The sequence below is a fragment of the Ostrea edulis genome, chromosome 7 (assembly GCF_947568905.1).
Source record: "Ostrea edulis chromosome 7, xbOstEdul1.1, whole genome shotgun sequence".
NCBI classification, from domain to species: domain Eukaryota; kingdom Metazoa; phylum Mollusca; class Bivalvia; order Ostreida; family Ostreidae; genus Ostrea; species Ostrea edulis.
Window position 1 is genome coordinate 34052362 of NC_079170.1, and position 24340 is coordinate 34076701.

A 24340-nucleotide genomic window follows, 5' to 3' on the forward strand; every position below is an offset into this window, starting at 1 on the left:
TCCTTCTCTTTTATCACACTGCAACAAAGCAAGACGGGTTAGGTTTTGATGGGAATGCAGCGGTTTAAAACTTACCTTTCATTGACGGCTTTACTTTATCGTTTGTAAATTTCGATACATGACTCGTCTCTGCTGTTGTCAACAGAGCGGATAAATAATTCAGGTCTCGGGAAGATTTCACCCCAGACAAAATCGTTCATTTCCATAGGACAGTCTGAAGCTGTGATGGTTCAAGTAGAACAATTGTGTAAACAAAGATAAACCTGGTTATAGAATTAAGTGGGAAACTGTGTCAATTATACATCAGTCTTAACAGGTATGTCCAGTAGTTCGTGTATTCATGGGTTCCACTCGTGCGTGATATAAATAAATGATAAATAACAATAACTCATAATTATGTTGCAATTTAGATGACATTTTAACAACAGAAAATCTTAACTATTCTTGTTTGTTTATACCTGCAATAACGAAAGTACGTAACTCTAAATATGAGATAAAGAGAACAAAACGTTCATACCGCAACATATCCGTATCTTATGATCACTTTATTATATAAATTATTGAAATAGCAATATATATTTAAGATGCCGTGATAAGAGTGAGGGAATCAGAGTAAATCTTTTTTATATCTCAAATAACTCAATGCAGCTACATTTCATTATGTATTCTATTGTCACCTGTATATGATTGATTGACTGATTGATTGATTGATGTTTTCCACCACACTCAACAACTTTTCAGTTATCTGGTGGCGCCCAGTTTTTATTGGTGGAAGAGAGAACCCAGATACAATGTATCTGGGAAGAGACCACCGACCTTTCAAAAGTAAACTGGGAAACTTTCTCACTTACCGGCGCGAGTGGGATTCGAACCCGCGCCGACAGAGGTGAGAGCCCGTGTGATTTTGAGCGCGAGGCTAAAAATCGAGGCAAACTACTGATAAATAACTTCATGCTGAATGGATTTCAACATTCTCACTGAACGTCAGGATTTCGCTAATTATACTGTTCTAATGCAAATTGATAAAAAAAAAATGCATAATTTATAACAATTACTTTGGCCTTATTGTGTAGTTTAAGCATAACATGCTTAAATACTGGTTGTTTTTTGATGGCCTCAGAATATGACTTAAATTGATGCATACTATCGAAAAAATAAACATATCAACAACTATGTTTTGTTAGTAAAGGCATGCAGAAGGTAATTTAAAAAGGAAATTTCTTGAGAAATTTAGAATATTGCACCCAAACCCTTTATTGCTGTACCAATCTCAACACGTAAATGATCATTCACACAATCATGACAAAACTTAACAAATACAAAGACCACTTATCATATATGAAAGGTGAAAATAACGAACAGTGATCAATCTCATAACTCGTACAAGCAACACAAAATAGATAGTTGGGCAAACAAGTACCCCTGGACAAACCAGAGGTGGGATCAGGTGCCGAGGAGGAGTAAGCATCCCCTGTCGATCGGTCACACCCACCGTGAGCCCTATATTCTGATCGTGATACGGACCAGATAATAATAAAAGACAACATGCACATGAGTTGTGCAGGAAGGACTCTGGAATATATAAGTTTTCTTTGTTTATAAAACGGCATGGGAACATTTGTCATTGATTGTCTTAAAACATATATATGCCGTATCATCTGTGTAAACAGTCTCGTTTAAAGTCAGTATTTCGCAAATGGTCGTTATAACGATCTACATGTAGTTTGCAAATACATCCTATTATTGGGTCAAATGATGTCTGACGTGTTTCATACCGATTGTTAGGCCGTTCTTGGCATGCTGAGTTCGACTACAGATAATTCCGTTTATCTTATCAGGATGTAGGGCTCACAGCGGGTGTGACCTGTTGATAGGGGATGCTTACTCCTCCTAGGCACATTATGCCACCTCTGGTATATCCAGGGGTCCATGTTTGCCTAACTCTCTATTTTGTATTGCTTATAGGAGTTATAAGATTGATCCCTGTTCGTTATTTTCGCCTTTCATTGTTATTGTAAAGTATTGTTAATGCTGTTGATATCAAATCTTAACATCGTAGAAGTTGATCAAAATAACTTATAATTTTTGTTTTGGCAGAAGAAAAGTATATTTTTTGCTTTGATTTTTGTTTGCTACAAGCTTTCAAGGATGATCTATTCTCGTGTGATGTCATGGTTTTTTCCAAGAATATCAATGAATTAAACTTTACGCACGATAGAGATATATCTTTCAGAGTAAACAGTTAACTTTTGATATTGAAAATTTTTTGATATTTTTCATAGATAATCAATTATTTATGAAAAAATGTTGTCAAGAGCAATAGCTCCTATTGCTGGTGTTTTTCTACTGCATGTATATTATACAATGATTTACATAATATTCACAAACAATCTATGCATATCTATAAGTTAACATTTTGTTTTAAATTGTTGCCATTTAAACTTTGTCATTTCAATTGGTTTTTATCTATTTCTATTATTCTGTATAAAGAAAATTTCTGATTTTCTTATGTTAACACATATTTTAGATTTGTGCGCCTGGTATCTATAAAAAGGGGGCAACATGCACATTTTCTTTGGTTACTAATTAAATCTAAGTATACTGATTTGAAATCAATACAGTTTTTCCATTTTCAACTATTAATATTGATGTCACATTAGGATGGAACTACCTTAACATATTTTCGTTTTCCAGTGTGAAATTACAGAATACTGAATAATGATTGAAAAATAGTTTTGTTAAACACAATTACTTAATTCTATTGATATAGAATATTTTGATATTTTTCTATGTCGAAAGTTACGTAATATATATAGTTAAAGGACACATCTCATGTTTTCAAAGTATACAACATTACATGCATTTCGTCTTCTACGATAATTAACCACAATACAGACTTAAATCTAAGCCCCGATTTCAAAAAGTATAGTTGATTAGATAGGTAGTCACGTGGTACAGTGACGTCACATGCGCCCTTCGGATTGTGAAATTACTGCGAGATAGTATTAAAAACCCAACTTTTCGAGGCCTAATTTATTTACCATGGGCAACATTTAAATCGATGTTGACAAATTTTCCGAGTTGTATAATTATGTTTTCGCCACCAGTGCACACATATAACGATGTAAATACCCAAATATAGCGAGTAAAGCGTGTATGAAATCGGCAGTATTGTGAGTGAATAATGTTTATATGGGTCGCTGTCTACAAACTGTTTGGGGATGTTATTCCTTTATACATCTGTAATTGGCACTGTTTTTTCTAAAATAAACAGTGCAATCATTATTTATTTTTGAATCAGACAAATTATGATACGTTAAATTGTTGACAACTAGGCCCTATGCCAAGCTATTGTCACGAGTGCATTTTGGAAAGAAAGAAAAAGACAACACACACACAAATCAATAAAAATAATCAAATTTAAAGTGGTAATCACATAATTTTATTTTGATAAAGCAATCTTATTACTATTTTTGAATTGTGATCTGCACGTCTTTAGGAATTACAAAGTGGGAGCACGGTGTTATACTGAGCACTCAAGATGCTACGAGTTCAATAAGGAAATAATTTTATAAATCAATTTAAAGTTAGGAAATACAATATTCTATTATATGTATAATTATAAGTTCAATTATTTTGTATCTTTAATTATTTTTGTAAATCTACCAGTTGGTAGAAGTTACATTGCATCGTCGATATATGTTGTTACAAGGTGAAGGTCAGTTGATCCGAGTGACTATTGAATTTGAAGAGCAAAACAGAATGTATGCTATAGGCCTACCAGTGCTTATAGCTTCGATATATCCATTTTCTCGCAGTTTATCAGGGTCTCTGTCCAAGCAGTTTTTGAAAAGGTGACTGGGTGTGTTTTTTAAGGTAAAGTTCTTGCTCCAACAAAAAAATTATCCACGTCTTTTTTCTCGTACCATCCTTCGAATAATAGAAAAATACTCAGTTTAAATCCTTTCTCCCGACAACTAGTACACCCGAGCACGACACAAAACATCTTAATGCATTATTATTTACAAGCCGTTAACGTGATAATTGTTTTGTTTTTTTGTCGATTAAATCTAATCTGTTTACGAAATGGCTAATAGATGTTTTCAAACACGAGGGCGCATATGACGTCACACATAATGGCGCGCAAACTAGCAAAAGAAAATATGCATATCGCAAGATTTCAATTCCATCGCTTTCAAACTCGAAAACTACGCAATATATTTCATTTAAAACACATTTAAAGTAGTTCTAGGCATAAACAGAATTAATTTTGCTGAAAAGGGGAAAAAGTTTAGAAACATGCGTTGTGTCCTTTAAGTGAAACAGGAACCCATGATTACTAAAAGGAACGAAGACTGGCTTCTATGCATTGATATTTACATTCGCCGTTTGTATTCCGCTTATTGAAATACGTTGAAGTCACATTCTGTTTACTCTAGTTAGATCCGGTTTTAGTGCCGTCTGTTCGCGTGTGAATATGCACGTTCCACGAACTTAGCAACCTATCGCGAGGCACTGTTGAAATTGTAGGAAAATATATTTCCCGGTGCATCGTCAACGCTTTGTTTGAATCTAGAATAACACACAAGTCATACTTAATTGATTTTGAGTTGATATATTGCCCTTCGTATTTACCTTTGCTATCATCTAAATATGGAAATTATCAACAAATATGGAGATAAGTAAAGGTCAGGTGTTTTTCAGCTGTTACGTTTAACAGCTTAACAGTTTACGGGTCAATTATGTCTATTCTACGGACTTAAACTTGACAAAATACGGAAACATATGAATGAAAACCTTATACGGCTCCACTTGTTTGGCACGCTGTTTTTGGCTATATTTAGATCTAAAACTTCATAGTTATTTCGGATTTCAAACATTTCGGTTGAGCATCACTGAAGAGACATTATTTGTCGAAATGCGCATCTGGTGCATCAAAATTGGTACCGTATAAGTTTTACACGGTTCAAATTTTGATGCACAAGATACGCATTTCGATAAATAATGTCTCTTCAATATAAATAAAAAGGTGTCTTCCTTTGGTTTGTTGAACGGGGGATGAAGGGGTATGAAGGCCGCAAACACTGTAGGAAAATGGTTTTGCATTTTTCTGCAATGCTTTCAACATTCATATCTCGTTTAACAAACCAAATAAAGCATTTTAATGAAATAATCTGAGGAAATAAAGAACTATGTACATAGGCTAACACGTTTAAATCTTACACAAGCATATTTCAGAATGTTATGCAAACATGCTAGTGAAAATTTATTGAATGCAAACAAAATTAACTTGACTTGTAAGGTGCATTCTGTTTATTCATTTGACGTTATCAATATTATCTATGTTGTATAAAGAAAGTTGCCGTTTAGTCCCGCTATGAAACGTCCTATGAATGACGTCATAATACGTCAATTGTTCTGTGCCCATTTTGTTGCAACGGCAACATCGGTCCGTGTCATATAAAACTCACATTCGGCAGATTCCGGTACCCTACATCTAGCTTCGGATGTATGAGAGTAAGTGATATGTAGCCAAGTCTAACATTTGCAATGCGGTTGTCTATTTACTCTCCCGGCATAAACATTGAGGATGTTGAAAGATAAATTATGTTAAAATGGAATGTATTTCGCGGGAGCTGTCAGTAGTTCCAGTTAATCAGTAACGTTAAGCATGTTGTAATACGTCACTGTATACGTACTGTGGCGGAAAACATCATACATCCGAGGTTAGATGGAATCAACCGAGATGATCCGAGTGATAAAATTCATATTTTCCATAGAATTATTCATCAAATATTATCATCATTTCTTGTAACACACTGCATCTGATTAGTAGAGAAGCACTGCGGGGGAAAAAACCCATACTATTTCCCTCTGAGAATAGAGAGCACCAGCTTCAGGGTGATAGCATCGAGCAACGGGTAACATTACTTGACAACGGGTGATATTATAAATATTATCACATGCGTCAACTTTATGCGCGTACAGTTTGCCATAGATTGTTGGACGACGTATTTTGGGCATTGTAATAAACGTGAATACCCGCATTGATATACAAAACATTGCATGATAGTGATTGATCAAATGTCAGCAGACGTTATTTTCGGCTTTGTTGTATGATAGGGCAGCGTAATAAAACAAACAAAATAATAAAACAAATATTGCATGTAGTTGAGGGTAACATTGAAACTTTTCACCCCTCGAAAACCATTGGTAACCTCGGTTACGCCTCAGTTACAAGGTACAGCTGGATTAGCTTATTGTTATTCATTGTAATGAACAGATTATTCCATGTTACCGTATAATATTGAACCCATTATTCTTTAGTTTGGGGTTTATCCTTATGTTTCCCGTTGATAAACAAAGTTAACGCGTTATAGCGTAACCTTTTTGCGTACAACGCATATTTTTGTTATCACGCGAAAGCTACGCGTTTTATTAGAACAGGCTTTTGTATATAATTACATTATTGCTGTAAGTTTGAAATTATACTTAAATGCAAAACGTCAACGTAAATAACAATGACTTAACAAACTGAGATGCATTACTGTTGTTATTTACAATAATTGCACTTATGTCATGTTTGTTCATCGTGAGAAACAATCAGGTTAGATCGGGATACTATCTAACATGGGTTCCGTACAATGATGTCCGCTGTATATAAAGTCCATTAGAATGTATACTTGAAATGTCCATCCCTTTGTGTAACATTGCGCTAAGTTCCATTATCTTCATTCCAGCTTTTTCAAAACGTTATTCAAAAAATGCCTGAGCTTCTACCAGAAAAACTCAGAGACCAATTAGCCACATGGATAGGTAAGACATGTCACTTCCGGTTACTGTACAAGATCAGCAGACACAAATGTTCGGCAGAAACGTTTCATAAGAAATGTGATGGTCAGGGACCGACAGTGACGGTGCTGTACAACACTAACAACACGATATACGGGGGGTACCTGTCAAAGAGCTGGAACTCTAACGGCAGTTACATCAGTGATTCAAACGCCTTCCTTTTCCGCCTGCAGTACAATGGGTCGTTCAATCCAGTCAAAGCTGATGTCAACGATTCCAAGTATGCTAATGCTGCGTACGGTCAACGTAATTACGGTCCAACGTTTGGGGGCAACTATGACCTTCATTCATTCAGCGGGACGATATCAAAGACTCGACATGAATTTGCATTGAATGGTAGTTTGAATATGTCAGGCGGTTATTATAATTACATTCATCAAGACACCAGCTCTATGACAAACAACAATCTGAATGTTACCAACCTGGAAGTGTACCTCGTTGCGGGTAAGCACGTCTTATGTTTCTAGAAGGTTTCTGCAATAACAAGAATAGGTCATTGTGATGGATATTGTAATCTGATTAAGGATTAGAATGACAAAAGTTTTCTTTTGTAGATGGACCCGACCCGAAATTTTCCGATGCACCTTGGCGAGAATCTGCTGAGTGGAATGAAGAGGTGAGAGTACGATTCTGATATGATGGGATATTTTCGCAACACACAAATAAGTAAGCGTATCCATGGACACCCTGCATACAAAAGAACAAATATGCATGATGTCTCATTTTATTTACTTTCACTTTAAGTCAACAAATAATAGGGGCTGTAAGTCTCGTTTCTCGTCACTTCCGGTGAAGCGTTTCCGGTGACAAACAAATCCGATTCAGTATATACGAGTATAGAATTGGGTCAACTACACGTCCGAAAAACCAATGCTTATGCGTAAATCAGAGAACGCTGTGTACCACAACCATTTGTTATGTTCCTGTTTAACAAGTTGACGTATATTGTCAATGCAGTGGTTCAAGTGTCGATGGAGAACAACCAGGTAACTGCAAGTATACGTTCATTTCCACCTTCATGAATGATTATTCGATAATTACGCAATTCATTTGTACTTTTAATTCAACTTACTTCTTCTCTTTTAATTCAAACAACTAGGCCTATTATCGTTAATAATTAGACATACAAATGTACAATGTAACTCAATTAGATAATTTTATGATGTGGCTAAAATTGAAGGAGGGGGGGGGATGGTTATATTATTGCCCTTTACTTCACTGGTTTTTATTATTATTATTTAAGCAATTTGGAGAAAATAGTAATATTAAGATAACTTGATTATCTATGGCTTGATTATGTTTGTAAATATTTAGCAAGAAATTACAGGGGAAGTGGGGGCACTTCTTGTCTAAAGATATAAGGAGGCAAATGCCGGAGAGAGTAATTTCAGTGGTAGAGAATTTGTAGAATGTGTATCTTCTGTACGAGAATAACTGACGCCTCTTTATTGTGGATTCTCTTTTTATAGTCTTCATTGTACACTATATATAAACTTTTTCTTACATTTAGAATTCAGGAAGAGTATTTTCTCCCTCAAGTCCAGCCATCCTTACTATCACCTGATACAGGACTAGCTTTTGTGCAATATGCATTATTGTGTTTCGATTGTTTGGACTACAGCCGACTGCATGCAAATTCTCCGGATCATGAAGGACTCTTAGTGGACAAAGAACATTACAAAGTGATATAATTTTATTGCTGCAACTTGATTATTTGGAGAACAGCTGACTGCAAAATTATCTGGGATCATAAAGGACTCTGAATGGACACATACCATTAACAGAATTATACTTTCAATATTTTCATTCCTGGATGGATTTAAAATCAACATGTATGATAACATATACTTAATAAAACAATAACAATCAGTAGTGCATTTTTATTTATACTAAAATATTTGACACACACGTTTTATCTTATTCATAAAGGATTTGAAAAAAATAATAAATGAAGAAAATTATATCAAATTTAAAAAAAACAAAAAACAGTGCTTAATTCCAGTCGTGGGTTTTGCGGGAATTCTGCTGTGGAGCACATGTTGATCCTGTATAATATTCAAAGTTGAAAAATAAGTGATTGCACCATTAGGTGTTACACAAGTCACTGCTTTGACGGTAAGTCAGCACTTACAGGAACTGTATGTCATGGCGTGGGTATCAAGGTGTCCGGGAATATTTCAAGAGACCGGTTTCAATGGCATCTAACCTAAATAAAAAAATGAAATAGAAATTATTTTCATGTAATACGTTTCTCTTTATCTCAAGGAAATTATTGTAAGTCTTAAATCAAAGCCACATTCTTGAATTTAGTTTAAACTAATATTTTTTTTATACATAAAACTGTGTTTATACAATTTGAAACTGGTTTAGGAGAGAGGATAGAAAAATTCAATGCAGATGGAGAAAGTTTGTTTAATAATAATATTCCCAGTAAACAGTGAATACAGCTGTACGAACCTTAAAACATAACATATTACATGAATGTTATCAAGTTATAACACCCCCCTTTTTTCCCACAAGTACCAACCGAATCTCAATGAATCCACTTTCTAAAAACAATTTATTGTTTTATAATATTAAATACTATTACTTCTTTTTGAAAATTGTTTAAATATTACATTTATTAAGGTTTAGCTGCAATAATGTAGCCCTCTCCGAGTTTATTAATCTGACCCCCCCCCCTTTTTTTTTTTAAAGGAGAGGGATATATTATTGCAGCTTATCAAGGTCATGCACGCACGACGCCGATAAGAAATCAGTGATGAAGTTTTGTTGTATATGTCATGGAAAGAGTACTATTTAGTAGTGCTACAGCTGCTGTGTCTAGGAATGTTTTTTGTAAAAATTCTCTCTATAGATCGTAAAATCATGCTCCCCCCCTCCCCTATAAACATTTCATTTATACAATTTCAAGCGTGACTGCATGTGACATATAACTGTATACATTTTGATTTGTGGATTGTAAATAAATACATGTACATGTAAATCTATTTATATTTACTTGAGCTTATATGTAACTAAAGACTGATGATCGGTATGAAGGCCCTAGATGTGGTAACAAACAAAACCAAGATATTTATATTTATCTAATGGAAATCAAGTTTACTACCGGTATTAGAATGCATTTTTACTGACCCGCAAAACTTTCCCCATAACGTCCAATTCTTTCCATCGTCCAAAACAACGATAAAAACTGCAGGATATTTCCAACTTGTATGATTTCATGCAAACCGTAAAGGTTTGTTTGTCACCGGAAATACTCAAATCTCGCGTCATCTCGTTTGCGAGTTTACAGCCCCTATTAGGTCTGTATCATATTCGTTCAAAAAATTACTCTGCTCCATGGAAAGTTTTGAACAAGTTCTATAAAGAAGCCAAAACTAGCCCATGCTTGGATTTTTCAACACCAGAATACAGACTGAGTTATTTGATTATAGATATTGCATATTACAGGTTCTTTAAACCACTGCGAGTTATGATTATAATATTTCCGAATCCCGCCGTTAGTTTCTTAAACTTAACTTTACTAACAACGGGATATATAGATATATAGCTAGATAGATAAATAGATAGATAGTATTGGTGTTTTCCGCCACACTCAACAATTTTTCAGTTATCCGGTGGCGCCCAGTTTTTTATTGGTGGACGAGAGAACCCAGATACAATGTATCTGGGAAGAAACCACCGACCTTCCAAAAGTAAACAGGGAAACTTTCTCACTTACCGGTGCGCAATGGGATAGAAGTCGTCAACAACAAAATAATATCCGTCATAAAATACTTCAGTCTTGTATTCTACCATTTTCAAGTATGCACCTTATATATAAATATTTTCTACTTTTACTGCTGCAACCAAACTATTCAATTGCAAAGAAATTCCACAGTGCCTAGATATAGAGCATCTGATACACAAAATTGTTGTTTTTCTTCTGGATCAGGGTGTGTCTTTACGAGTTAGTTAACACTTACGACCTAAAGTCATTAATTTATAATGGGTTCGAACTTTCATATCAAAATCGCATAGCAGAGACATTAAAACTGTAATGTATACCATCTATCCTTCTGTGTTTAGTAAATCAGAAGTGATAAAAGAATTCAATAAGAAACACAAGTATTACGCAGTGGTTCCATCTGATAAAACTTGCAACTATATTGTCTTTATTTTCTAGGGCTCGATATAACAACTGTGATTTACACGAACCTGGCTTTTCAGTTGAAATCTAGTATTCCGACTTATACCTGAAGTTCTTGTTCAAAAAGCAGAATTCTGTAACAGCGTGGTTCAGTTTTAAAACATTTCATATACACACTCAGTGGGACGAAAAATTTTGAATTACCGTTTCGAAAAGAGATACATTACATTACAATATACTGAAAATAGTCTACAATAGCCCCATCTTTATTCTTCAAGAAAATATTGATCATTGTAAAAGAGAAATTTCAGAGGTATTGTATCAATACATAAACGAGAAATTTTGTAAAGGAAAGAAGGATGAAGGATCCAGCGAAATATGTTGTAAACTTGAAATCACAAAATCTTTCCCAAATTAAAGAACACATCGTATGGCCTTTCAACACATTACACAACCATTCCACACGATGAATTAAAGACTAGCAGTTTTGACATTATATATATTATAGATAATAAAAATGTATATGCATAACCACACATCTTGTGATCACTCGTTCACAAATTATTTTTTTTAAACTTCACTCAGTATTCTAAAGCCATGGAAAAGTTGACATAACACACAATATTCAATTCCATAAATCTCGTAAAGAATGCAAAATTGAGAGTGGGGAAACACATGTCATTGGAAACACCAGAGGAGGGATCAGAAGCCTAGGAGGAGTAAACATTCTCTGTCGAACTGTTAGCCCTCTATTTTGACCATGTAAACATAGAAATTAGTAGTTCAAATCGATGTGCAAATAATGATCCAACAATTAGTACGAAACACGTCAGATAGCAATTGACCTAATGACAGACTGTATTTGCGAATATAATCGTTATAATGACCGTGGAATTTCTGAAATGCAGACTATTAGACTGTTGAAATCCGTGTATTCCATGCAGGAATTTCCGTCAATGATAGATACATAGTCTTTGGTGATAAGGTCTGCAAGTAGTCATTTTGAAATTCCCACAGGCATGTTCCTTTATTATCAGACGTTTTATGTAATATAATGAGTCAGCATTTATTCAAAAGCTTCAACATAAGAAAAACTGCATCCATCCTGCAATCAACTCAACATTTAGATACATTGACGACATTTGGTCTATCAACAATTCTCATTCATATGTCGATTCAAAATACCCAAAACATGACATAAACAAGGGCTTAACGTGTTCAATATCTCCTTATATTTATCTAATTTATTGATCATAGTTCCTAAGGGCAACATACAGACTCATGTTGTTGACAATCGGAATAACATTAAATCCTCCATATCTATGTTGCAATATTTCATTGTCACTTGTACATGGTGTTTTTATTTCTCAAGTAATTTGATATTCGAGAGCGTGTTATGCGCACGGTCTAATTTGAAATCGAGACAGAATACCGACAAATAAGTTGATGTAGCAAAGGTCTTTATTCAAAACCAGGATTTAGCAAATTCTATGGTCGCTATAATGCTCTAATTTGCAAATACAACCTAAAGTGTTGTCTTATGTGCTTGACGCCAATTGTAAGGCAGTTTATGTACCAATTTTGATTACGGATTACTTTATTTACCTGTTTAAGATCTATGACTCACGGTGTGAACGATCTTTAGGAGATACTTACTCATCCTAGATATGAAACACCACCTTGTGCGGTGTGATAAGACAACTCAGACATGTGATTTCAAATTACTTTAAACACTGTCTGATTCTTGATAATCAAAGAAAAAAATACTTATATTCACAACTGACATAATGCACACAGTCTTTATGCAAGATTTAATAAATAGATATATTACACAAAAGCAATTTGGTGCAATCAACATAAAGTTTAAAGTTTTAGCTAAATTAATTTACCACATCATGAACAAGTTGCTGTCTAACATCTAAATTTTACTTTCATTAAAAAATACATATTAATCATTATTGATTATTCAATCTCACTGATTATATTATGTTTGAAGAGTGCTCAGAACCTGAGGCAGTCACTTATCAAATACAAACCTGTAGCGGAGGTGAACGTTCCTGCAGCAAATATTCTCCTTGTTGGTCAGATTGGCGCGGGAAAATCCAGCTTCTTTAACTCCGTCAACTCCATTTTCCGCGGGAAAATCACCAGTAAAGCATGCAGTGGGAGCTTTGAACACAGTGTGACTACTGCTGTTAGTATTTAGACTCTCTCTCTCTCTCTCTCTCTCTCTCTCTCTCTCTCTCTCTCTCTCTTTGTTCCTTTCTACAATATCTTTTCTGAAAGTAGATGATACAATTTAATGTACAATTTAATGTACACGCAAAACACATGCTTTTTAAAACTAGAAAGATGTGTAGTAAATTAAAGTATATGGAAATTGAAGAGAATGATAGTACCAATAATATTTTTATGCATGAAATTCTCAGTCAATTTTTGATCAATCGAGGTGAAACGATTCAGACGAATCACAAGGATGAAAATGATAATTATTTGTAAAAAAGAAAGCGGAAAAGAAGTCTTATAACTCAATAATTTTATACCATTAGTGTCTATTTTATATCATTTATGTTTACACTACCTTTTTAATTTTAAAATGATGCCAAACAACTGTCGTTAAATGTTTATTCATATTTAAGGGGTAGGAGCGTTCTACACATAATTATCCATGATATGGATCTGTTACTAAATTGGTTTTATGAATGGCGAACCGAGATTTACATTTTTATCTGTTGTCAGCTGTTGTCTATGCGTGATAATTACTATAAAAATATCTCCATTAAGAGATCTAAAAGAATATATAAAAAAGGTTTAATATTTGATATCTGGTATTTCAGTACCGTCAGTACGAAATAAAGGATTTTTCATCTGGAAAATTTCTAAATTTTCACCTGTGTGACACACGTGGATTTGAAGAAGAATTCGAAATGGATGCACAAGAAATTTCCTTTATTTTGGACGGAAATGTCCCGGATCGGTATCAGGTTTGTTGTATAACATTGTAATTTGGTTATTTTTAATCTAGCATTTAAACGAGGGCACTGATATCTGATGCAAACATATCCACGAAATTCAGCTTTATTGAAATAAAACAAAATGCAAAGATAAAGAAATTTAAGACATCCAACAGATCCTCATTACTACATTGAACTTGCGTGAAATACAACGTATATTTTAATTCTTTAGTTCCAGCCCATGGTCCCTTTCACACGAGACACTCCTGGTTACGTAAAGGAGCCAGATATACAGGACAAAATTCACTGCGTGGCTTTTGTTGTAGATGGCAGCACTGTTGATGTTATGCCCGAAAAAGTCCGCAAACAGCTCAAGGATTTACAAGTCAAAATGAACCAAAGAAGTAAGATGATATTTGACTAAGATATTTGACGCATTTAAGGAATTGATGTTTGTCAATATCCATCAATATAACTTTTATTTATATAAAAAATCTAGTCGTATATTACTTAATGATTCTTCGTCTTTATGACATTATCATGATTGTCATCAACTTAATACACGCCTTAACGATATTGTTAACTTGAGCTTTATTTGATCGCTGTTACAGCAGAATAGGTCTTATTCATATTTACGTGTTTATGAAAATGTGTACGATATATATATATTTTTCGGACTAAATAAATGATGATTTATTTATTTATCTATTTGTACGTTATCTGAAATAGTTCTTCACTTGAGGCAGTTATGTTTGTTTAAGAGTTTATTGCTAACCGAAGGTTGGATCGGATGTAAAGGAAGAGTAAGCATACCTTATTGATAAATCACACCCGCTGTGAGTCATTTATCTTGATCAGGTAAACGGAATAATTCGGTTTCGTAGTCAAAATTTATGCGTTAAGTATTTAATGAATGACTTAACAATACACATTACATACGTTTAATTTTCACTCTACAATTATAATTCATGGGAGATTTACCGGTAAATTATGTACAAAGGTTGATTTTTTGACATAAATTTACTGGAGTAAAAAGGATGCCATGACTAAGTAAGTTTGATATTTTTTAAGTAAAAATAACAACATTCCAAAAAGTTGAACCAGTAAAATCACGCTCCTCTCTTATACCTGATGTATCGATGTCCAGTTGTCGATCGTAATATAATGTATATCAAGAGAAATTACCAGTAATGTAGTATTGTGTTACTGAAGCCTTGTTATAGGATAAAAAAATATATTAAAACAAAGTCATACGTAATGTAGAGTAGAAGGTTTTCCAATATTTATGTCCTTACAGACATTCCCCAGGTTGTCCTATTGACCAAACTGGACAAGATATGCCCGGATGTGGAAAACGATATCACCAACACTTTCACGAGTTTCGCTGTCTATGATGCCGTTGTTAAAGTAGCGGAAATAATGGGTCTGCCACGTGCTCATATACTTCCGATCAAAAACTATGAAAGCGAAATCAACCTGAAAATTGGTGTTGATATTCTTTTAATGGAAGCTCTACAACGATGCTTAGATTTCGCTGATGATTCCATGGATGAACAATTCAGCAAACTGGTGTCAGAGGGGAAGAAAACAAGAGTCAGACGTCTCGCTGGTTGGTTCAATATCTAGGACACTTTCGAAATCAGGTAATGCATCAATGAAAATACAATATTATTCAGTCTCCCACTCGAGAATTTTTCACTGATATCGAGACGTCACCATCGTCGTTGAAGGTATGCAAAATTTACGCCTAAGCTTAGTGCTTATGGCCTTTGAGCGGGGGGGGGTCTTTGTCGTGCCACATCTGCGGTGATACAGAACCTAAGTTTTTGTGGTTTCATTCGAAGTACCACCTCATTTAGTCACCTTTTACGACAAGCAAGGGGTACTGAGGACCTATTCTAGCCCGAATAAGGAAAACCATAATGGACTTTTAAGTTAGCAGTGATCATCACATGTTTACTGATTCAGTGTTTTCGTGAGTGAACGCGGAAATGTTTCTTTTCCAATTTTTATACGATTTTGTTAAGTTTTATTATCTTATTTTCAGATACGCCCTTACATTTCGAACATCACAACGATAAACCAATCAACAAAAGCAAATGTTACGTTTTTGACTGGACAACTATGCGTGTTTCTACATGGATATACCAAATACTTAAAATAAAACTGAATGTGATCGACAGTCAAAGAGTGTTAACAACCGTGAGATAACTGTAGCAACTACCTTCTACATCATAAACAGTCGGGTTGTTATTGTAATGTCAATGACACTGTTTTGCCATACTGATATCAGCTTGCAATTTCTTAGGGGAAAAGTACATTTCTTAAGTTTTATGCTTCCACAATCTAAATGAGATGTAAATATTTCAAAATAGAAATCCACGACTGTAAATCCACGATTATTCCAGCTATTCAAATGTAAACAGCAATTAAATGAACATATCAATGTTTTAGCGCGTTTTCTGTATTGTATGATATACTTTATACATGTAATATCTATCTTTAGCTTTGTGGATTTTATGTTAAGCTTTAAATCCACGCGATTTGTAAGCCTTCAGATACACATTGCATTTAATATTACTATATACAAACTTTACGCCAGCATTTTAAAAAAAATATCCATTTTTACTAAATATTTTTATTGCTTGGTTAGGACGAGAAAATAATAAAAATCAAATTGAAAAAAATTCTCCGTTGAGAAAAAATAAAAATAAACGAATTTTTCAACAATATTTATTGTTTAAAGTATCGGGTGTCCTGCTTGTAAACTGGCTTTGCAGATTGGTCAAACTATTCCATGCATCTGTGAAGAGTAATGAAAAATGTATGCATAGAATCCGTGGAATAAGCAGAACTCAGCAAACTCTTCTGTCTGTTCCTTTGGTTCAGAGATCACCAACTGTTACCTATACTACTAATTTTAATTTTTCGGAAACTTTTTTTTTAAATTCCATTAATATTTAATTACTAACATTTCATCAATATGAACTTGATGAAATAACTTCGTTTATATACTGCACTAACAACGTCATATCCTCAAAATTGTTACCCGTGGAACTTTCCTGTGTTGCCTTTTTTTAATTTCTGAATCCAGTTAGCTGACAAAATATAACAAGAATCGAAATGCTGTGGTCTTTCAGGTTGTTTAGATCAGAATCCAAATACCGCATAGTATCTGTTAAATGTTGACATCACTTCCAATAGTGCCTGTTTTCTGCGATGTGAATCCTATCTTGTGTTCTCTCATTTCAATAACGATATTTATCAGTCGTTCTTTATCAGTGTTTTTTCTCCCTAATTTATAAATGCGTGTCTGCATATGTCATATGCTCTACTTTTGATTTAAATTGACTATAAATAGTTCATACAAAAATTAATTCTTTTTCTTTTGTCATTATATATGCTTTCCATTCTAAAATACAAGGTGACATATTAATGTTTATTTTAAATCAAGTGTGCATTGGAAAGGATTTCAAAGCGTACATATGAGGATGCTAGTGATCAATACGGACTTCTTTGCTTCTGGGTCCCCTTTTCTTTGAAACTTTGATAGGTGTTTTCAATGGTGTAATAAATGTGACCGATTCCTCGAAGGTAAGCTCACAATATGATCTATGAGCATAATATCTGCTTCTCTGTCTAAAATTGTGTTCAGTAAATGGCCAACCGAATAATCTTCTTTAGCTTCCCGAATGGTATTAAATGTGTACTTTTTCTCAAAACCATCTTAAGTTAATTCTTAAGTATGATCTTTTGGGCACATGTTCAAAAACTGATGTATGTATACTCTTTTTAATACACATAAATGATACGGAACAAGTTGAAACAATATATATCACTACTCGTTCGTCTTCACTTAGTCATGGAAAAGGGGGAAGAACTTGGTGTCCAATATCAATTAATTTTGGCTCATTGAAAAACGTTATTCAAACTCCCGAAATTAACGACAGTGATGTCTGATGTAATACATAAACCCCCTAGTGACTGTGGTAGAGCTTTGTTAATGGCGCATATTACGAGACAAAGCCCAAATATGCTTAAGTATTTCAAGTAAATTTTATTGGTCTTTGCATTTTTTTTATTATCAAATTAAATCGATTACTTATAATTTTCGCTCTGAACTGATTAAAATATGACAATAATGAACAGTGATCAATTCAAGGTGAAGATAACGAACAGTGATTACTCCGTTAAGGAATACAAAACAACGATTTGGGTAAACACGGACCCCTGGATATACCAGAGGTGGGATCAGGTGCCTAGGTGGAGTAAGCATCCCCTGTCGACTGGTCACACACGTCGTGAGCCCTATACATGTATCTTGATCAGGTAAACAAAGTAATCCGTATTCGGAATAAGTGTGCCACGAACGGCCTAATAACTGAACATTTCACACGGGTACTTAATCTTCACCTTTTCTTCAATGAAGACAAACTTTATACTATTTCGCATACTAGTGTTTAGATAAGAGTACTTTAATGAGGAATGTTTAAGTATAACCTTCTCTTAGTAATTTTCTATATTCCTATATTTTCTCATGTTTACAGCTCTCTTGTTTATTTGCAATATATTTGACCAAGGATGACCACATCTGTCTCCAGTGGATATTGCCACCCAGTAGCAGTGATTGACAGCACTTTCAGTTCAAAGTCTGATGTCATCACAATCCTTTTACGCTGCATTAGACTCAAGTTTCTTTGAAATGCCGGTGTGTTTTAATTTTATAATTCAAATGTTTGATATAACTTAGGTTTATATAAAATGAACTCTGTAAGTCACATTAATTACCAAACTTTGGTTGACTACCAAACTTTGAAAATCAAGTTGACTAAAGGAATGAGAAATATACACTTACCTGTGTTAGACATCAAAACGATGTTTTGTTATCATTATTCTCCGTGCTGATGAATTTCTTTATCATGTCATGTTTGTCGAGAACAAGTGTCTGGACAGGGAGGCCGGCATCTTTCATTCTTCTTAGTCCCCTTTTCAGACTCTCTAACTCCATATGTGTTGATCCAGTAAACTCATCACTCTGTGAATGTATTTTTTCATTAAGATTGCACTTGAAATTGATAAACAACCATACAATTCTATAATTTGGAAGGCGTAATACTGCCTGTATGATTATCAAATCATATATTCAACCAATCGAAAGTCCGCCATCTCCAAGTCCAACAATGCATACGAACAAAACTTGGCAGAGAAGCCTGGATCCGGAGAATCGCCTCTTAATATAAGGGGCCTTTCCACATACTGATTCAGCAACTCTGCTTGATGGAAGCCCCACGTAAGCCCCACGTACGCACGATTATGCAGATGTTGATACTTTACTTTACACCGGGTTATAACAGACTGCAAGATAACAGTAGATCTCTGATTGAATGGTTATACGCAAACAAAATGCAGGCAAACCCAGAAAAGTTTCATCCAACCTCTATTGGAAACAAAACACAAAAGGAACAAATTGTCTTTTATTCAAATGGAATTAACATTTCTTGTGATGATGAGGTAAAAGTGTTTTCAACTTTCATTTCAAGCTTATTAATCTCAAATGAAACATACGCACATCAATGGAGATGTATATCGAATCTGTTAATTAGTCCACCACACGACTCTTTTTTCTGCAATCGATGAGCAAAGTCCGTTCAGTCTTCATGCGGCAGAACTCAATTTACCGCATTCCTGCAGATATTCGAAATTGTCATTCAAAGAGTTGCTAACAAGTATTTATATAAAAAGAATTCAGAAGTCTTTTATATATAAAACCTATACGGTACCAATTTTGATGCACAAGATGCGCATTTCGACAAATAATGTCTCTTCAGTGATGCTCAACCGAAATGTTTACAATGAAGTTTTAGAGCTATTCTAGGGGAAAACAGTGTGCCAAAAAGGTGGAGTCAAATTCGTCTAAGGATAAGAGCTATGGGTGAGAGAGATAATCCTTAATTTTGAAATGAAATGAATTTCTAAATTTTGTAACAGCAATTAAATATACATCTGTATTTTCAAGGTAGTAACGGAGTACTTAGCTACTGGGCTGTAGAGACCCTCGGGGACTAACAGTCCACCAGCAGAGGCCGCGACCCAGGGGTCATAATATAAAACTTATACGGTACCAATTTTGATGCACCAGATGCGCATTTCGACAAATAATTTCTCTTCAGTGATATCGATGTGGACGATTATTCTCCATGTTAGTGGGTTTTTTTTTCAAAAACGGTGACACAGATTTGATGCTTTTTTCTTCGAAATTACTCAAAGCCAAACGGTTTGTTGAGTTACGAATTTTCTAAAGGAAAAAAAAAACAATTCTAGTATGTTACATTTCAGAGTTTAAGATATATATCACTGCTCGTTATCTTCGCCTTTCATATATTACATACTTACCATATAATGAATTGAAAAATTATGACAATAGAGTTCTGAATACGATTATTCCATCCCAGATAAAAACTACATATAGCAAATGTATGAACAACGAAACTTTACTCATCTAGTGTCCATTGGTAAAGGGTGTGCCGTGACTTATCAACAATGTACTAGATCACAATTCAAGGTCAGACAGTATTAAATGATCTCTCGAATTCTACCCGTCTTTAATTGGGATATCGATAGGGACGTGTATTGCTTATACAATGCAACCAGAATGCCTGTATACATATTAGAGCACGCCTTTTAAATCTGAGAGAAAATCGTGATTTGCCCAATGAAAGTAACAAAGGAATTGAAAGTTGATCCAAAGTGTAATGTCAATGGCAATTTGAATTGGAGCAATATACATTTGTACTGAATTACAAATTATTTAAACCCCATGTATAAACCAGTGGGTATGTGAACACATCGGAAAGTAGGTAAGTAGTAACGTTTTATATTCATCTATCTATTTTTGTTTCATTTCTTTCTTATTCATGCGTTATAATACGAAGAGTTTATACATGCTATTAGTTTGGGATTATTGAGAATGGTTACTTTTTCACAACAGAACGTGAGGAAAACTGAACATTGGGGTAGCAAAGCACCTTGATTTATTATATCTCGAATCATTCAAATCCGATGAAGGAAAAACGACACCAAGCCAATGAAGGGATTGATAGAAGACAGGTGTATTCAACGAAGGACACATATTTCGCATATTTTATCGTACGATTTATCTTATTAAAGTGGAAAATTTCCAAACTCTATTGCAAATGGTTTATATTAATTTAAGTAGATTTTAAAATATTTCTATCATGTACACATTATATTAATAATATGCATGTTAGTCTTTCAAATTACAATGCTACATTTAATATTTGTTTGGTATTTCAGCATGGATCTCTTCCATTTCATTATAAAAGTCATGTTCCAATTATTTGTCGCCTTAATACTGGCTTTATGGTCACTATATGACAATGTTGTGAGACCTTATTTTGCCTGCATCAGCATAATGTTATCATTCTCAGTGCTGTATGACATTGTGCCTTTATTAATCTCATTAACCCTTTATACGATTAAAACGAGTACATGGGCCAGATATTTGGATTGCATCAATGCCATACTGCGCTCCGTGGACATACTTTCACCGTTTGGATATATATTTCGTAGATTTATTCAGGGATTTTTAAGACTACTTCACCGATGCGTCATTATTTATGTGTTATGGAGTGTTGCTTTGTCTATATTGTGCTTTACCATGTCGGAATCTTTTGCTGCACAATATGAAAACTTTTTCGCTTCGAACTTTTTATATAATGATTCGTTACGGACATCAAACATACCACTTTCAAAGGAAGCACGTGAGAATACAGCATGTATAATGACACGAACATTGGATGCATCTGCTCTTAAAACAGATAATAATTTGATATATAGAAAGGACGAACTATCCAACTGTGACATCACAGATATTGACAACACAACAATACAGAACGTACGAGTGCAATTTAAATCTCCGGGTGAATTTGCAAAATTGAACTGCGCCATATATATACCATCTGCCAATTTTCTATTTGGATTGAAAGTGGAATGGAAAAAAAATAACAAAATAATACATGCTGATAACCAAACGATAAAAATAAAGACGAATATTTCAAATGAAATTGTGGAAAGTTCCTTAATCATATCATTTATAAGAGAAGAAGATTATGGGATGTACAAGTGTCAAATAAAGCGAAAAATACGTTCTGGTCAATATTATAGAAATGGAATCCAAACAATACCCCCAAGGCTGCGAACTGTGACCTATACCAATCTTTATAGTAAACATATATTGAAAAGATACTCAGGAATTCAGGATGTGATATTTGTGCCACTGGGTAATAAGCTACAGATAATTTGGATCCCGCTGTCCTTTGGAATTGACAAAGAGAATATCACACAAACATACTTTATAAATGGAGAAGAAACTTCCATCATAAAAAAGGGAAAGGGTCAATGTCATGGTTGTTCCTTTGTAATAAGCGTATTTTGCATCTGTGGTTATCTAAGAGATTGGTTTGAAATACACTTGAGATGCTCGTTGTGGGATGTTGTATTCAATCTCCCAGGGAAAACAGTTTCGGGGTTTTCAATGTGTGCGGATACTACTGTTTATGGTGTTCACACAATTGAATACAAGCGTCTGCTGTACGACAAGGAAAATAAAACATTAATCAATGTGACAGTGCGACACCCCGATACAATTATAGTTCTTCCAGATCATCCGTATTTGACTGAGATGGACAACCATTCTAAATTTGAAAAAGTAAACAAGTTGATGCGTCAATTAATGTCTGGTGACCTGATGAAAGAAAAGTTTCAAGACGAATCTCACGTCCTTTCTCAAATTACACGATATTATATTGAAACGATCGCTTTTTTCATAACTCCATTGGTTTTATATGGTGTTTTCGTTTATGGAAACAAAATAGGCTCAATCTGTCTGTATACTTTAGAATTGATCAGGAAACCCTACAGATACACGTGTTATATATTTTGTTGTGATGAAGATAAAGAATACGTCACGAGTCAGCTGTACAATAAGCTGTTGGAGGACAACATCAACGCGGGCATCATACTTAATAATTGTGAGTTGAATAATCCAGGGAGAAACAATTTCGAAATTACAGCTGACATTATTGAGAATTCGTTTTGTTTGATATTCTTCGTAACGCCTGCATATTTAGAAGATATATATTGTAGAAATTACCATTTGATCCCCGTTATGGAAAATATGAAAACGGGAAACATATTTGCAAACAACGTGCTATGTATCATGAATGAAAATGCAGTTTTTCCAAATGACATATCTTTGAACATACCTACCGTATTAAAAGTAGCATGGGAAACATCCAATCAAACATATGGAATTGTAAAACGTTGGTTACCAAAGGAGATTGTTCGATTTCCGGGGACACGTTTTATTGAAAGTTTCTCTTTGGAGGTGAGGAAGAAAATTTCTTAAACTGCAAATTCGCCCTCACCTCCGACCATATTCAGAATTTTAACATTGACAAATTCTATCATTTCATGCTTTCCCCTTTATTTTATTTTTTGGTCCATGCTTATACAAATCAATGTCGAATGTAGATACGTATCTTCATCGGTTAAAACATAATCATTCAATCAATAAATTGATATGCTGTGAAAGGCATTGAAACCATCTTAAACACACAATACCGGAACCACGTGTAATAATACCTTTGATATGACTTATCAAGTTTGTGCTTTAGTTATATACTATAGCATAACAATAGGAAATAACAAAAGAAACACAGTTGCTGGTGTATCATTTGTTTTTCTTAATAATGAGATTGGCTTACACTGTACATGCAAAACCCGGGAACTCCTTCCTTTAGTGTTACAAGAATTGTGCAATTTGATCTCTATCTTTTACTACATTGACAAAATGCTGTATTTGACCTTTAGTTTTCAAATTTGCTATCTTTCTAGTTCGTTCTCGTTATTAGTAGATGACAAAGTATTTACAAAGCACTATCATTTTCAATAAATGTGGCTTCAATATGGTGTTCATCCGTTATCATTTGTAAACAGTAATGTACGGATGTGTATATTACAATAAAGGTGATCACAACGAACAGTGATCAATCAGTCTCATAAAGAATACAAAATAAAGAGTTGAGTAAACACGGATTCTTGGACATACCAGAGGTAGAATCAAGTGCCTAGGAGGAGTGGATATCCCTGTCGTCCAGTCTCACCCGCCGTGAATCATATATCTTAAGTAGGTAATTGGTGCAATTCCTAGTGAAAGTCATTGTGTTAAGAACGGCCTTACAATCAGTGTGAAACACGTCAAACAGCATTTGACCCAATGATTTTCAAACTAGATTATAATAACGATCATATATTTGCAAAACGCTTACTTTAAATGAGACTGTTGAAACCCCTCTAACATCGACTTTCTTGTCAGTAGTCT

General features: G+C 34.3%; 2 protein-coding genes and 2 long non-coding RNA genes across 10 annotated transcripts in view; 2 read left to right on the forward strand and 2 right to left on the reverse strand.

The window, feature by feature from the left end:
• Positions 1-195, reverse strand: part of LOC130048050 (uncharacterized) — a 31495-nt gene extending 31300 nt beyond the window's left edge. For 4 of the 6 annotated variants that reach the window (XR_008796877.1, XR_008796876.1, XR_008796872.1 and 1 more), the window contains exon 1: positions 76-195. This is a non-coding gene — a long non-coding RNA (uncharacterized LOC130048050). The remainder of the gene's footprint in view (positions 1-75) is intronic. The other 2 variants (XR_008796875.1, XR_008796874.1) reach the window with 2 other exon arrangements.
• On the forward strand, positions 11-16388 carry LOC125657259 (interferon-induced protein 44-like). The gene is made up of 8 exons (XM_048887955.2): positions 11-316; positions 6741-7296; positions 7407-7468; positions 12981-13178; positions 13822-13968; positions 14171-14342; positions 15236-15581; positions 15986-16388. Exons 2-7 carry the CDS (start codon positions 6765-6767, stop codon positions 15562-15564), a joined length of 1440 nt encoding a protein of 479 aa, XP_048743912.2. The 5' UTR covers positions 11-316; positions 6741-6764; the 3' UTR covers positions 15565-15581; positions 15986-16388.
• Positions 8718-10741, reverse strand: LOC130048052 (uncharacterized). 2 transcript variants are annotated; one of them, XR_008796880.1, is made up of 2 exons: positions 10577-10741; positions 8718-9058 (listed from the first exon to the last, which is right to left on the reverse strand). It is a non-coding gene; the product is annotated as an uncharacterized LOC130048052 (long non-coding RNA). The 2 variants fall into 2 exon arrangements; XR_008796879.1 differs by lacking the exon at positions 10577-10741 and adding an exon at positions 9988-10256.
• Positions 16389-20801: 4413 nt separating the features above from the next.
• Positions 20802-23932, forward strand: LOC130048053 (uncharacterized). Its single transcript, XM_056144086.1, has 2 exons — positions 20802-21084; positions 21253-23932. The coding sequence occupies exons 1-2, from the start codon at positions 21023-21025 to the stop codon at positions 23363-23365; spliced, it is 2175 nt and encodes a 724-aa protein (XP_056000061.1). The 5' UTR covers positions 20802-21022; the 3' UTR covers positions 23366-23932.
• Positions 23933-24340: the final 408 nt, after the last annotated feature.